At 36.7% G+C, this 14,451-nt stretch overlaps 1 protein-coding gene across 1 annotated transcript; it reads left to right on the forward strand.

Annotated features, from left to right (window-relative positions):
• Positions 1 to 5,784: 5,784 nt before the first annotated feature.
• On the forward strand, positions 5,785 to 10,798 carry LOC112031931 (pre-mRNA-splicing factor SLU7-A). Its single transcript, XM_024064632.2, has 10 exons — positions 5,785 to 5,980; positions 6,555 to 6,718; positions 6,856 to 6,968; positions 7,263 to 7,694; positions 7,861 to 7,996; positions 8,108 to 8,407; positions 8,997 to 9,213; positions 9,328 to 9,431; positions 10,091 to 10,159; positions 10,329 to 10,798. The coding sequence occupies exons 1-10, from the start codon at positions 5,965 to 5,967 to the stop codon at positions 10,407 to 10,409; spliced, it is 1,632 nt and encodes a 543-aa protein (XP_023920400.1). The 5' UTR covers positions 5,785 to 5,964; the 3' UTR covers positions 10,410 to 10,798.
• The last annotated feature ends 3,653 nt before the right edge of the window (positions 10,799 to 14,451 follow it).

Genomic DNA, 14,451 nt, shown 5'->3' on the forward strand with positions numbered 1-14,451 from the left:
AAGATTGGATTGTTTGGCTAGTCAAATTCATCCATGGATTTTTGAGTATTTTCACGTGCACGTTTTTCCTCGTCCATTGATTAGACGCATATACCTTAGGTTTTACCTCGTCCATTGATTAGATGAATATACCTTAAGTTTAGCTTTCTTTGCTTCATCCTTATTTTAAGGAAAATTTATAGACGTTACATCCTTGCATCCAGATATTTTACTTGTCTTGGGTCTTTAGCCTTCTTGTGGATTAGTTTGAATGAAAATAACATGAAAATTAGAAATTCACACAACATTATATACATTGGAAATTCAAACTGTATATACACAACATAAACATCGTCCATAAAGCATGGCACACGCTTAGAAGCTAGTGCCTTTAGGGATTTAAAAATACTTATGTTCAAACAAAAAGACTAAGTTCATGACTTCGTCTATCACAAATTCGTCCACAGGCAACGCAAAAGTTCGAAACTAATGCACTTTTAGGGAATTAAAATATTAAAAACATGTAGTACTAGTAATAAACATAAATAAATATGAGGAAAGCAACATATAACTTCAACTTCGCCCATGACTATTCTCATTCATGGTGATGTTTATCCAGGCTGACCCTTCATCGGTAGTATCTTCTTAAATGCTCAACATTCCAGGGGTGCTCTAACTTCTGTCCATCTAGGGCTTCCAAGTAGTACGATTCCTGTCTTTTGCAGTTGATAACCTTATAAGATCCTTCCCAGTTAGACCCTAACTTTCCATGGGCCGAATTTCTAGTTGCCAAGGAGACCTTTTTTAGGACGAGGTCCATAATGTTGAAGTGCTTGAGTTTTACCATTGCATCATATTGTTTAGCCATGAGATTTTTATACATTGCTGTTCTGTGCTCTACATCCATCCTTACCTCATCTATTAGATCGAGGTTAAGATGAAGTTATTCTTCATTCTCCTCATCCTAATACTCCATCACCCTGTGATTAGTCATGTGCACTTCTGTAGGTATGACTATTTCACTTCCATAGGCTAGTTTGAAAGGAGTTTCCCATGTGGGTGACCTCACAACCGTCCTATAAGCCTATAAAACACCTGGTAGCCTGTTTGGCCATACTCCCTTTGCCCCCTCAAGCTGAGTCTTGATGATTTTCAACAATAATCGATTTATAACTTTTGCTTGTCCACTTGCTTGTGGGTGAAAGGGTGAGGAATGATGATTCTTGATTCCAAGTTGCTCGTAGAAATCTCTGAAGGGTGTGTTATCAAACTATCGTCCATTGTCTGACACTAGGACTCTAAGTACCCCAAACCGGCATACAATACTCTTCCAAACAAAATTTTTGACATTCTGTCGTGTCATCTTTGCTAAGGGTTCAGCTTCCACCCACTTAGTAAAGTAATCGATCCCCACTACCAAAAACTTCATATGCCTAGTTCCAATTAGAAAGGGACCCAAAATGTCCAATCCCCATTGTGCAAAGGGCCATGGGGCCATCATCGGGATAAGGTACTTCGATGGTTGTCTAAGGACATTATTGAATTGTTAACATTGATCATATACCTTCACATAAGCCTTAGTATTTGCTTGAATGATTGGCCAGAAATAACTTGCATGGACGACCTTGTGGACGAGTGCTCTAAATCCTGAATGGTTGCCACAAGCTCTTTTATGAACTTCTCTCAATACGTAGTTTATTTCGTCTGAAGCTAAATACCTTAGGTAAGGCTGAGAAAAGCCTCTTTTGTATAGCACCTCGTCTATAAGGACATACTTAGCTAATTTAATCCTTAACTTTCTGGCCTTGTCTCTTTCTTCTAGAAGTCTTTCATCTTTTAGGTAAGCCACTATTGGGGTCATCCAATTTTCTTTACCTTCTATATGTTGTACCTCTGGAAGATCTATGCAAGGCATGTATTGGACTTCATTAAACTCGTCCATCGATCCTTCTATTGATGTTACTTTTGTTAAGACATCTGCTTCCATGGTTCTTCCCTTGGGACTTGAATAAAACTGACTTCTTTAAATTTCTTAACAAGGCATCTCACCCTATTAAGATATTTCTTCATCCGTTCTTCTTTCGCTTCACATGTTCCATTCACTTGACCTATGATTAGCTGAGAGTCTTTTTGGATAACTATTGACTTTGCCTCTAAAGACTTAGCTAATTCCTGCCTTTTAAGAAGAGTTTCATACTCAACTTCATTGTTGGTTATTTGGTACTGTAGATAAGCCGCATACTTCAATTTTTCTCCTTCTGGAGATTTCAAGACAACTCCTATTCCTCTCGCATATAGTGTAGACAACCCATCTACATGGACGACCCATGCCTTAGCCTTCTCTACCCCGTCCAGATCACCATGACTTGGAGTGAATTCCGTAATTAAATCTACCAAAGCTTGAGCCTTTATTGCATTCCTAGGCTGATACTTAACATCAAATTCACTTAGCTCTATAGCCCATTGGATCAATCGTCCTGCGACTTCCAACTTGTTTATTACCTTCTTGAGCGGATGATCCGTCATGGCATTGATGACATGTGCCTGGAAGTAATACCTTAGTTTCCTGGAAGTCGTTATTAATGCAAAAACCAACTTTTCAATCATTGGATATCGTCTTTCTGCTCCTTTTAGTGCTCAGCTTGTATAATAAACAAGCTTCTGTGCTTTCCCTTCTTCCCTGATTAATGTTGAACTTACCGCATGTAGGGACACTGCTAAGTATAAGTACACTTCTTCACCTAGTATGGATGGACTTAGCAGGGGAGCCGTGGTAAAATAGACTTTAAGATCCTAGAAGGTCTTTTAACACTCATCCGTTCATTCGAACGCCTTCTTGAGAACTTTGAAAAAACGCAAACATTTATCTGTAGCTTTTGAAACAAAACTATTTAGAGCTGTAATTCATCCAGTGAGAAACTGGACTTCCTTGACATTCTTTGGTGGTTCCATGTTCAATATTACTTGGATTTTATTAGGATTCACTTCAATTCCCCTCTATGAAACCATGAGCCTTAGGAACTTCCTTGACGAAACCCTGAAGACACATTTACTTGGATTCAACTTCATGTTGTATCGTCTAAGTATGTCAAAGGTCTCCTGTAGGTCGTTAAAATGTTTCTTTTCATCCAAACTCTTCATGAGCATGTCATCCACGTAAACTTCTACATTTCGTCCTATCTGTGGATGAAACATATGATCGACCAACCTCTGATAAGTTGCCCCTGCGTTCTTCAAACCAAAGGACGTTACTTTATAATAAGATAAACCTTGACTGGTAATGAAGGATGTCTTATCTTGGTCTACCTCGTCTATCTTTATCTGGTTATACCTTAAGAAGGTGTCCATGAAGCTTAGCAATTGATGACCTATTGTTGAGTCTACCAACTAATCAATGCGTGGCAGAGGATAACTATCCTTGGGCAAGTCTTATTCAAATTAGTGAAGTCTATGCACAACTTCCACTTGCCATTAGCCTTTTTTACCATCACCACATTAGCTAACCAATTCGGATAATAGACTTATCATCCATTGTGGAAGGCTGCCAATAACAACTTATCATCCATCTCGTCTACCGTCAAGACTTCCTGGTTGAAGTGAGCGATGAAGGACCATAAGCTCTCATTATCTCCTTACTCTATAGTCAACAAGCTAGACGAGGAGCGTTTATACCTTTGCCCTCCAATAAAGTTGTTGACGAACAACTTACTCAATTCCTCGAAAGAACCAACAGTGTTCGGTGGTATCTTGTTAAACCATACTCGTGCTAGCCCTTTAAGGGTGGTTGGAAAAACCTTACACATTATCTCATCTAGAACTCCTTGAAGGTGCATTGTGGTCTTTAAGGCGGCAATGTGGTCACATGGGTTGTGCATTCCATCATATGAATCCAACGTAGGCATCTTGAACTTGGAAGGCAGGGGATGATTATTAATGGAAGCTATGAAAGGGGAATCGGTTTGATGAACTAAATCATCTATATGAATCATCCTTTTCATATTCTCTCTCATCTTGTCTATATCCCTCCTTATTTGATCCATTTCCCTTTCTAAGTGTGGCACCTTACGCGATGCTGTCCCCCTTGAGTGGTTCTCGCGCTCAACATTTTCTTCCTTTCTAACTTCTTTACTCTAAGCCTGACCTTCCACATACCTTTCGTTACGCTGCCTTCTTTGGTTGATCTCTCGAGTCAACTCTTGATTCTGACGAGTTAACTCTGCCATGGTGGCTGCCATAGATTGTATTTGCTAGACGGAAGATGGTTGCATAACAGGTGCTGATTGGTGAGCACGGTTGGGGTGGCTAGAAGCGTTCCCACTCTCCTAATGGCCCAGACTAGTGGTCATTGACCTTGTCCAGACCATACAACCTTTTGTCAGAGAAAGATAAATTGCAAAATACAAATTTAATCTTTCTCACAGATGGCGCCAACTAATGATGTACAGAAAATCAATGGATTGAATGCTCCGAGCTTTAATGGGCTAATGATTACTTGGAATACCTGAAAAGAAAGAAATACAAGATCAAAAGTGACCGGGTTGAACCGACCAAGAACTCTCCGATGCTTAAGTTAGTTTTCTCTCTAGAACTTAAGAATTCCAACTTTAGGAATAATGGAAACTTACCTTCATTTGATGTGGATAAGTACTTATATAGTGAGTTTTGGAGTGGTTACTTGTTTGGTAACTTCCATAACGTGTATGGAAGTTAGAAGGTTCAGACTTAACTTCCACAACCGCTAAAGAAGTTAGAAGATTTAATCTTATCTTCTACAACTACCATTAGAACTTAAGAACTTAGTAGGAAGTTAAAGCGATGAACAAGGATATTGCTCATACTTCAAAATAGTAGGATGTGGTTCGAATTATAAGTTTTTGTGCATAAATTCTTCTGAAGATTTTCTAAGTGTTGAGGGGTCATCCAGATTTTTCCATGCTAGACGACCTTCTTTAGTCTGGACGACCTTCTTATGCTGAACCACATTTTCAGACTTGGACGACACTATGGATGAATTGGAGATGACCCAATTTTTGGTTCACCATCAAATATCATGCTTGAGATGATCATTATCTCCCTTGGCACTATTGGACTTTAGTTATTGAACAATGAAATAATGAATTTGTTTAGAAAACTATTAACTATAATTTTTATTTTAATAGAGAGATAAAGGAAGAGTAAAATTTTTAAAAGAGATTGACAACTTTTACTCTCTTAAATTACCGTAAACATTATAAAACATATTAATAGAATGCACAACATTTAAAATGAAAATAATATTTTAAAAAGGGTAAATTTCATCCACACCCTTGAGATTTGGGTTAATGCCAACCAGGTCCAGGACTTTTCAAAATTAACCAATTTGGTCCCTACAACCAATTTAGTTCTTAAAACAGTTGAGAAAAAAATAACTAACCGATTAGAGACTAAATTGGCTTTAGGGACCAAATTAGTTAGTTTTGTAAAGTATTGGACCTACTTAGCATTAACCTAAACTCCAAGATATGTTAGTAGAATTTACCCTTTTAAAAAAATAATATCAATTGATTACATTTTTTTAGCCTCAACTAAAAATTTTACATTATAAGACCAATAAATAAGACATTCAATTTGCCAATAAAAGAGGTCAAACTATTCTATTATCCATAGTGCCATACCATACTTATCCCTTGCAAACAGTATTGTATGACACATTATCTGATCTGAGTTGGTGCATTTGAGACCGTTGATCTATTTGATAGAAATCAAATCCAAATCCCCCAAACCGACTTCACTAACTTTTTCCGTATAAATGGTAAAACTCAATCCCGGCCAATGGTTGAGCCACCTTGGCTATCGACGCATTAGATTTTTTACTCTTACCAATTCTGCAAGACTCTCTCTCTCTCTCTCTCTCTCTCTCTCTTTCCCTTTCCCCGAACCACCGCCGATCAGCCCATCCCGTATTCCTCCGTCGCAGGTCAGCCGCTCTCGCTCAACCGGCCAAACATGGCGACCGCTTCAGGTACTTGTTATTTTCAATTCCCCGCTTCTGTTTCTGTAGGTTGTTCTGATTGATTCGGTTGAATCACCATTTTGCCTGCTATTATTCCTTTGAATTTGATCGTTTTGGAGCCCGAAATTACATCTTGTATGACTTTTTAGGGTTAGGGTTTGTTTTGGGGATTGCTTTTATTTCATTGAATTTGATCGTTTTGGAACCGAAATTGCATTTTTTATGACTTCCTTAGGGTTAGGGTTTGTTTTGGGATTGTTCAATTTTTATTATAACAGTATTTGGGGGTAAAGCCTGCTTTTGTTTTGGCTTGCAAACGAGTGAGAAATTTTGCAGTATTGGTATGCCTATTGGTTGTGCATTGAAATAGATTGTGATAATTTGGATTTCTTTGCTACATTGTCAAATTTGTGGTACTTTGTTCGATTCATTGTTTTGTGAAAGTGTTGTATTTCGTTATTGGCAGCTGATGAGTGATGAACATTTTTAATCATTGAAAAATATGTTTGTATATATCCATAGCCGACCCTAAAACTTGGGACTAAGGTTTTGTTGTTGTTGTTGTTGTTTTATGGGGTTGCAGTTGCATTTAAATCGAGGGAGGACCATAGGAAGCAAATTGAATTGGAAGAAGCACGTAAAGCTGGGCTTGCACCAGCTGAGGTTGATGAGGATGGAAAGGAGATCAATCCTCATATTCCACAGTATATGTCATCTGCACCTTGGTATCTCAATGCTGAGAGACCTGTAAGTACATTTGTCGTTTTGATGACTGCCTTGCATAACTTCTTCGGCTTCCCTGATTTATTGTTTGGACTGGTGCATAACTTGTAAAAAACAAAAACAAAAATTGTAATGCTCTGTATTTGTTATTTGAATTTCAGAGTTTAAAACATCAAAGGAAGTGGAAATCAGATCCTAATTATACAAAATCGTGGTATGACAGAGGTGCCAAAATTTACCAGGCTGACAAATACAGGAAGGGTGCATGTGAAAAGTAAGTGAACTTTCTCTCTCTCTCTCTCTCACCCACCAATGTACTCCCACATTTAAGAATCAACATATTTCCTAAACTCAAGTCAGATAGCAATCAACAGCTAAAGGAGGAAAAAGAAAAACTTAGACTAGCTATGCATCCTGTAGAGGTCTATATGGTAGTGCCACAAAATTGACTAGTTGGATCTTGTACCATCCCTTTTTTAACATAAAAAAGAAAGCCCATGTTATTCCTTTTTTTTTTCTTCTTTATTGCATATGTGGGGTAATAATTTTTTTAATTGCTTCTCAACAGCTGTGGAGCTATGACTCACGATTCAAAGGCATGTATGGAAAGGCCCCGTAAAGTAGGAGCAAAGTGGACAAGCAAACACATTGCACCTGATGAAAAAATAGAGACCTTTGAGCTTGACTATGATGGCAAACGGGACCGATGGAATGGCTATGATGCATCTACCTATTCCCGTGTCATTGAGAGATACGAAGCAAGAGATGAAGCTCGAAGGAAATTCCTGAAGGACCAGCAGCTTAAGAAACTTGAGGAAAAAAACAATAACCAAAATGGTGAAGATGGTGAAGCTGTTGAAGCTGGAATCAGCGATGAGGATGATGATGAAGATGATCTAAGGGTAGATGAGGCCAAGGTTGATGAGAGCAAACAAATGGACTTTGCAAAGGTTGAAAAGCGTGTGCGTACAACAGGTGGTGGAAGCACAGGAACTGTCAGGTTGGAGCTCCCTTCTATTTCCACCAGTTTAATGCCATTCTAATGGAAGATGGAAATAAATGCTTTCTTTTTGTGCTTGCTGGTCTTGTATACAACTATGTAGAAATATATTCCCACCTGTGGGTTAGATGTTGTATATTACTATTCTGAAGTATATATTTTTCAGGAACTTGCGTATTCGGGAGGACACCGCAAAATATCTGTTGAATCTTGATGTCAACTCTGCGCATTATGATCCCAAAACCCGGTCCATGCGTGAAGATCCTCTCCCAGATGCAGATCCAAATGAGAAGTTCTACGGGGTAAGTTTCTATGAAGATTAGATATTGTATTATGAATTCTTTGGGTGCAGTTTCTGCAAGTTTGTAATATGTGTTTATCTCACTTTGGTTTCTTTGACTCTTTTATTATAGGGAGATAATCAATATAGGAATAGTGGTGAAGCTTTGGAGTTTAAGCAGCTTAACATTCATTCATGGGAAGCATTTGATAAGGGACAAGACATGCACATGCAAGCTGCTCCATCCCAAGCTGAGTTGCTTTATAAAAATTATAAGGTCATTAAGGAGAAGCTGAAGTCCCAAACAAAAGATGACATCTTGGAGAAGTATGGAAACGCAGCTACTGAAGGAGAACTTCCAAGGGAGCTTCTACTAGGACAGACTGAAAGAGAAGTTGAATATGATCGTGCTGGCAGAATCATAAAGGGGCAGGTATGATGTGTATCAATGGTTTACTTAGTTTTATAGCTTACTCTCTTAAGTTTTAAACTTGAACTTTTGATGAGCAAAAGATGATTGGAATGAAGAGCCATGGGTTTCTGAACAATGTTGATGTCTAGCATTTAGTTGTGAAATGTATGATTAAGGTCTGCAATATGTATAGCTTTTTTGGACATGAGTTTTTTCCACGCTTTTTGATCACCCTGTCAAGTCTCTGATAGGTGGCAATATGGAGTGTTTTCCTTGGGAATATTTTGCTCCAAATTGTTTTTGGGTTTAAATTCTTGGTAATTCAATGGCTATGACATGGATCTAGATCTGGGATTATGATCTAATGTACAATGTTTTAGGATTTTCAGAATGAATTGCCTCTTTGCACTGTTCTATGGTTGTTTTCAGTGAGATTAATTATTTTACTTGGTGTTTGTTTCTAAGGCAATGAATACTTTTCATTGGCATTGTTGGCTTGAAATTCTGATTTTTTGTATTAGATAGTAAAATTCTCAATTACAAAAGAAAGTTGGTCTTTTATGTTATATTTTCTTGCATTCTTACGTAGCATGCTTTATTGCTTTTGCAGGAGAAGGCACTTCCCAGAAGCAAGTATGAAGAAGATGTTTATATTAACAACCACACAAGTGTATGGGGTTCATGGTGGAAGGATCACCAATGGGGCTACAAGTGCTGCAAGCAGATAATCCGGAACAGCTATTGCACTGGTGCTGCTGGAATAGAGGCTGCTGAGGCTGCAACAGATCTTATGAAGGCTAATATTGCTCGGAAAGAAGCTACTGAAGGTGTGTATTAGATTTAGGCTTTTTCTGTGTCTTTTCCTTGTAATATTCTTTTTGAAATAAAAAGCAAATTTGTATATGATCTAACTTGACATTGTATCTTGAACCTGAAAACAGAGATGCCTACACCACTGGAGGAGAAAAGGGTGGCTACTTGGGGAACAGAAATCCCAGATGACTTGGTTTTGGATGAGAAGTTACTTGCAGAAGCACTTAAAAAGGTGACAGAGGTTCTAAGTTTTGTATTTTGTTATCTTCCTCTTGTTCTTAATATTCTTTTTACTTCTACTTCTTCTTTAATATAATTCTAATTAGGGAGACCTGCCTGTTTGCGGGATGTTACCTCCCCAAGTCTTAGAGTTTGGGGTTCAGGGGGTGGGGGAACAGGTTTGAGTAGTAGTGTAGGATTTCTAACCATTATAAAACTCTTATTAGGGTCTTGGTATAGCTCAGGCGGTATGGAGGTAGGTGTTTGTAATTTCTCTATACCAAGACCCTAATAAGAGTCTCACACACACACACACACACACACACACACACACACACACAATTGGCCCAGGACTTCTGACTATAGCTATGAAACGGTTATGAATTCCGTTGAGTTTCCCTAATTTGATTGAACAGCCTATAACTCTTATTAGGGTCTTGGTATAGCTCAGGTGGTAAGTAGGTAGGCGTTTGTTACAGATTAGGGGCAATCTATATCTAGTAAGGGCATGAATTTTTGGTATGAACAGCTTAAATTTTGTCTGCCATCCAATTTTTTGAGTTGAGCTTGGTAGACCTAAGAGTTGTACATTTAAATTTATTGTTAGTTTAGTTGATGAACATTGCTTCACTTGTACACTACTCAATTCTAAAATTTGTTTTGCTTTGACAGGAGGATCAAAGAAAGAGAGAAGAGAAAGATGAGAGAAAGCGCAAATATAATGTTACATGGAATGATGAGGTAAGATCTTTAAAATTCATGGTTGAACTAGCATTACAGTGAAGTGCTGAATTTAGAATTATGAACAACTGCTAGATTGTTTTTGAAAGGAAAAAAGAAAAAAAAGCAAGTGCTGGATTGTTTTTGTAGCTTCTTGTGGATTTTCTCACCATTGTATGATCAATTGCAGGTTACACCTGAGCAAATGGAGGCTTACAGGATGAAGAGATTCCAGCGTGATGATCCAATGAATAACTTCCCACAACACTAGGTTTAGATCTGCAATAAAATGGGTGATGGAGCTTCTATGTTACAAAGCCTTGAAGCTCTCTTTCTGTGGCAAGCAGAATTACATGCCAGCTGTGTTATAATGCAGTTTCACCAGCTGGCTTCCTGCACCTGTTGCACGGTTGTATTACGTACGGAATAGAGCTATTCTCTCTGATTGGTCCGTTAAATCATGAGAGGGGTGGTGGAATGCTGACATGCATTTGTTTATTTGAATAGTGCTTATATGTTACTTCAATTCCATGTGGAGAATATTTGTAGCTAGAAAATGCCATCCTTTAGATGTGTTCACTATGCACCAGTGATGAATTCCTTGTAATGTGCCAGTCTATAAAGTTTCCACCATCATAATGTGATTATCTTGTTGAAGTACCTCCACTAGGAACAAATAAATTTTTTGATTGTATAGGACTTGTTTGGATAAGCTGTTTCAAAAGATGCGTTTTAAAAACTAGCGTTTTGAAAACATGCGTTTTGAAAACACAATTTGAAAGCCACAATTAAACGTTTGTTAATACTTGTAAAAATTGCCGTTTGAAAACTATAAATTTTTTGTTGTGGGAGCAAATTACTAAAAAGACTTAATTTTGATGATAAGGGTATACTGTCATTTAAACCATGCTAAACATGTTAACACAGTTATTCAGTACCGTCACTTCTCTTGTGTGGTTGTGCCCCACTACAAAGCTTTTTATTATTATTATTTGTATATTATCCCCACTGCAGAGTTAATGACAATTAAATAAAGTAATAGTATTATATATGTTGCTAATCAATACCAACCACAGAAAAGAGAAGTAAAAATTCTAAAAAGTGAAGAGACCAAATAGAGGGAGAGAGAAAGAGCAGTGGATCTCTTCTCAACCAAATAATTTGCAGAGTTCACCATTGAACTCATTCTCGCAACTTCTAGTGTGTGTTGCATGATCTCCGTTTCAGCAAAATAACTTGTGCCAAGAAGTTGCAAGTGTTGGAGAGTCAGATCAGACACAGGTGAGAATTTTACGGGTTGATAAATTTGTTATTAAGCAAATACTTAAGGGTATTTAAGGTATTGAGACCCCTAAAACATTTGTGTTGCTTTTGAGTGATGAGATTGAAACTAGCGTTTTCATAAAAAGCTAGTTGGAGGCACGGTTCTAAAACGTGATTTCTTGGCGTTGTGGAAATCGTATTTTCCTGAAAACGTGAGACCAAACACATATTGTTTTGTGTTTTCTTCCAAAAACGCGCGTTTGTTCCACGCAAACGCCTATCCAAACAAGCTCATAGTATGAATATTGAGTTCTAGATGCGTGTCATTAGGTTGATCATGGGTTGGGTTGTTTTCGGTTTCATATGAATCTCACCTGAAATGAACAAAGATGCCTCCATTTGATGTTGGCTGAGGGGTATAGGTGATTGTACGCACACTGCTCTCAGGTGGGTGCAATATTTTTTAGGTTGGGGCACTTGGGATGGATTGCCCACTTTCTATTGGTTTTGAACGGAGGCAATTTGTTCTTGTGTGTTGAGTTTGTGTCATGTCAATTCATGAGTATTCAATTATATGGGTCAACTCTAACTCGACATGTTTATTAAACGGGCCAGGATTCTTCAATCTTAACACAACCCATTTATTAAACGGGTCAGTTGTGTCGATTTGTTTATTAGATTTTATCAAAATGAAAAAAAAAAAAATTTTAGTATTAACCAATTTAATATAAATTATGAAAAACCAAACAAATAAATATTTTCAATATAAAATTTAGAATTAACGAGTAACTGTATCACAAATAATCATTTAAAACTGAAGCATATCTCAATATCACAAATAATCAATCATAATATGTCAAATAAAATAAACCAAAACAACTAATAAGTTTATATGCCTAGAGTTTAAAGGCTATATTGGTAAAATGTCATTTAATTAAACAGGTCAAACAGGTTTCATGTGATGGACACTAACCCAACTTATTTATTAACGGGTCAGTCGTGACAACTCGAATATGACGTGAACTTATTAAGCCTTAACTCATAACTTACTAATTTCATGTCGAGTCGAGTTCGCAGGTCATGTTCAATTTTGCCACTCCCATATTGGTTTCAGCTTTCCAGATTTCTTTATCTATTTCTTAGCAACTGAATAATATAAACAAATTATTTTGAATGTTTATTCTACCTTTCTACGTAACAAAATTTTCACTCTTACAAATATAAGAGGACAAAAAAGAAAAGGCCTCGAATTATACATCTTCCATGAAGGAGTGCAGCTTTCCATGGAGAAACTGTTTTTGACAAAATAGGCCTTATTCTACTTGCAAGAATTTCATATGTGATTTTATACAGCATATGTTACAAAGTCTTATTGGCTGATATTAGTGGATTTTGTTGTCGCATTTGTGGAGTTGGCTCGGCATAAACACAATGATCATGTTATTTGATTTTTTTAAGTAGGTACCATCCTCTTTCAAAGGATCCGTAGTCCACATCCCTTTCAAATTTAAATGGATTTGGTCTCCCACTATACATTGAAGAACGAGGGCATGATTTAAGACAATGATTGGCCAGTGTTTGACTGTTGCTTTTGGAAATAATGGTATCCATTGTCAATTTACTATAGGCTCTATACAACCTCTCCCTATTGTTGGCACCACTTGAACTTTAATTAAGACCAGGTAAACGACGCATCCCTATTCCCTAATAAATAAATTTAAGTTGCTGCATTAAACCTCCAAACCCTCCATTACGCATTAGCTGAGCTTTCAATTGGTTCCCCCCAAACTTGATCACTTGATCAATAAAATGATTTTTCACCTTTTTTTTAAGCATATATTATTCCTCAAAAATACTAAAAATGCAACTCCAAACTTTTAAGAACCAATATAGGGTTTTCAATATTTAAACTAAAAGAGAGATTATACTTCTTATTTTTAACATAAGAAAAAGAAGAACCTACAATATATATATATATATATATTTGCTGAAGTTGTTAGATATATATCCATTAATATGTTGTTGATGTGCAACTCGAACCCCCTTTTCCTAAATTCCCAAGCACTTCGTGCATAGGGAAGTACCATCTCACCTACAAAGGTGGGTGATTTATTGGTGTTATGTGGTTGAGTGATCAAATCAACTATATCCTATTAAGCTATTAGAGCATTCTCATTGGGTTATGCAAAACCCACAAAAATGCATTATAGATAATACTATTCACACAAAAAGCACAAAACTCCATTATATTCAAGGCCAAAATGGGCATTTGCCCCTTTCGCCCAAAAGATGTAACAAAATACCCCCCTGTTTTGAAACTCGATTTTCTAAAAATCGAGTTTCAATGTAAAACTTGATTTGATGAAAATCGAGTTATTTGGAAAAATTCACATGGAACTCAAGTTCATGGAACTCGAGTTCCATATATATATATATATATATATTTAAGTTTGATTGCCTATAACTTGATTTTCTAAAAAACTGAGTTTCAAAATAGGAGTATTCTGCTAGATAGTTTCAGAATAAGGGCATTTTGCTACATCTTTTGGACGAAAAGGGCAAAAGCCCATTTTTGCCCTACATTCAGTCATAAATTTTGCATCTAAATTTAACAACATGCTATAGTAATATGTAAATTTACATATTACTGTAGCATCATGTGTTAGAGTTTTTTAGTGTTTTTTTATCCACCTGTCTCTCTCTCTCTCCCTCTCTCTCTCCCTCTCTCTCTCTCTCATGTATAAAAAAGTACAAGCTGGTGGGTGTTAAAAAAACATTATTTTACTATGATGTAATACAAAATAAAAAATATAAGGTATGGTGTGTTGTAAAAGTGATGATGTAAAATAAATAAATTTACTTTTTATAATGCTAAATGCATTTTTATATATTATATTTTAGTCTAAACATTTAATTGGGAAAAATAGTAGCTTATCATTTAATGAAAACATACTATCGATGTTATTAAAATTTTACATGTTAGACCCACTAATATACACCAGAGGAAGTTGATTAAAATAATAAATACATGATTAAATTAATCATTTTCT

The sequence above is a fragment of the Quercus suber genome, unplaced genomic scaffold, assembly GCF_002906115.3.
Source record: "Quercus suber isolate HL8 unplaced genomic scaffold, Cork oak 2.0 scaffold_641, whole genome shotgun sequence".
Taxonomy (NCBI): Eukaryota; Viridiplantae; Streptophyta; class Magnoliopsida; order Fagales; family Fagaceae; genus Quercus; species Quercus suber.

Coding starts and splice junctions, on each gene's coding strand:
- LOC112031931 (XM_024064632.2), top strand. Junction 7,997..8,107: donor CAAATGAGAAGTTCTACGGG/GTAAGTTTCTAT, acceptor CTTTTATTATAG/GGAGATAATCAATATAGGAA. Junction 10,160..10,328: donor ATGTTACATGGAATGATGAG/GTAAGATCTTTA, acceptor GATCAATTGCAG/GTTACACCTGAGCAAATGGA.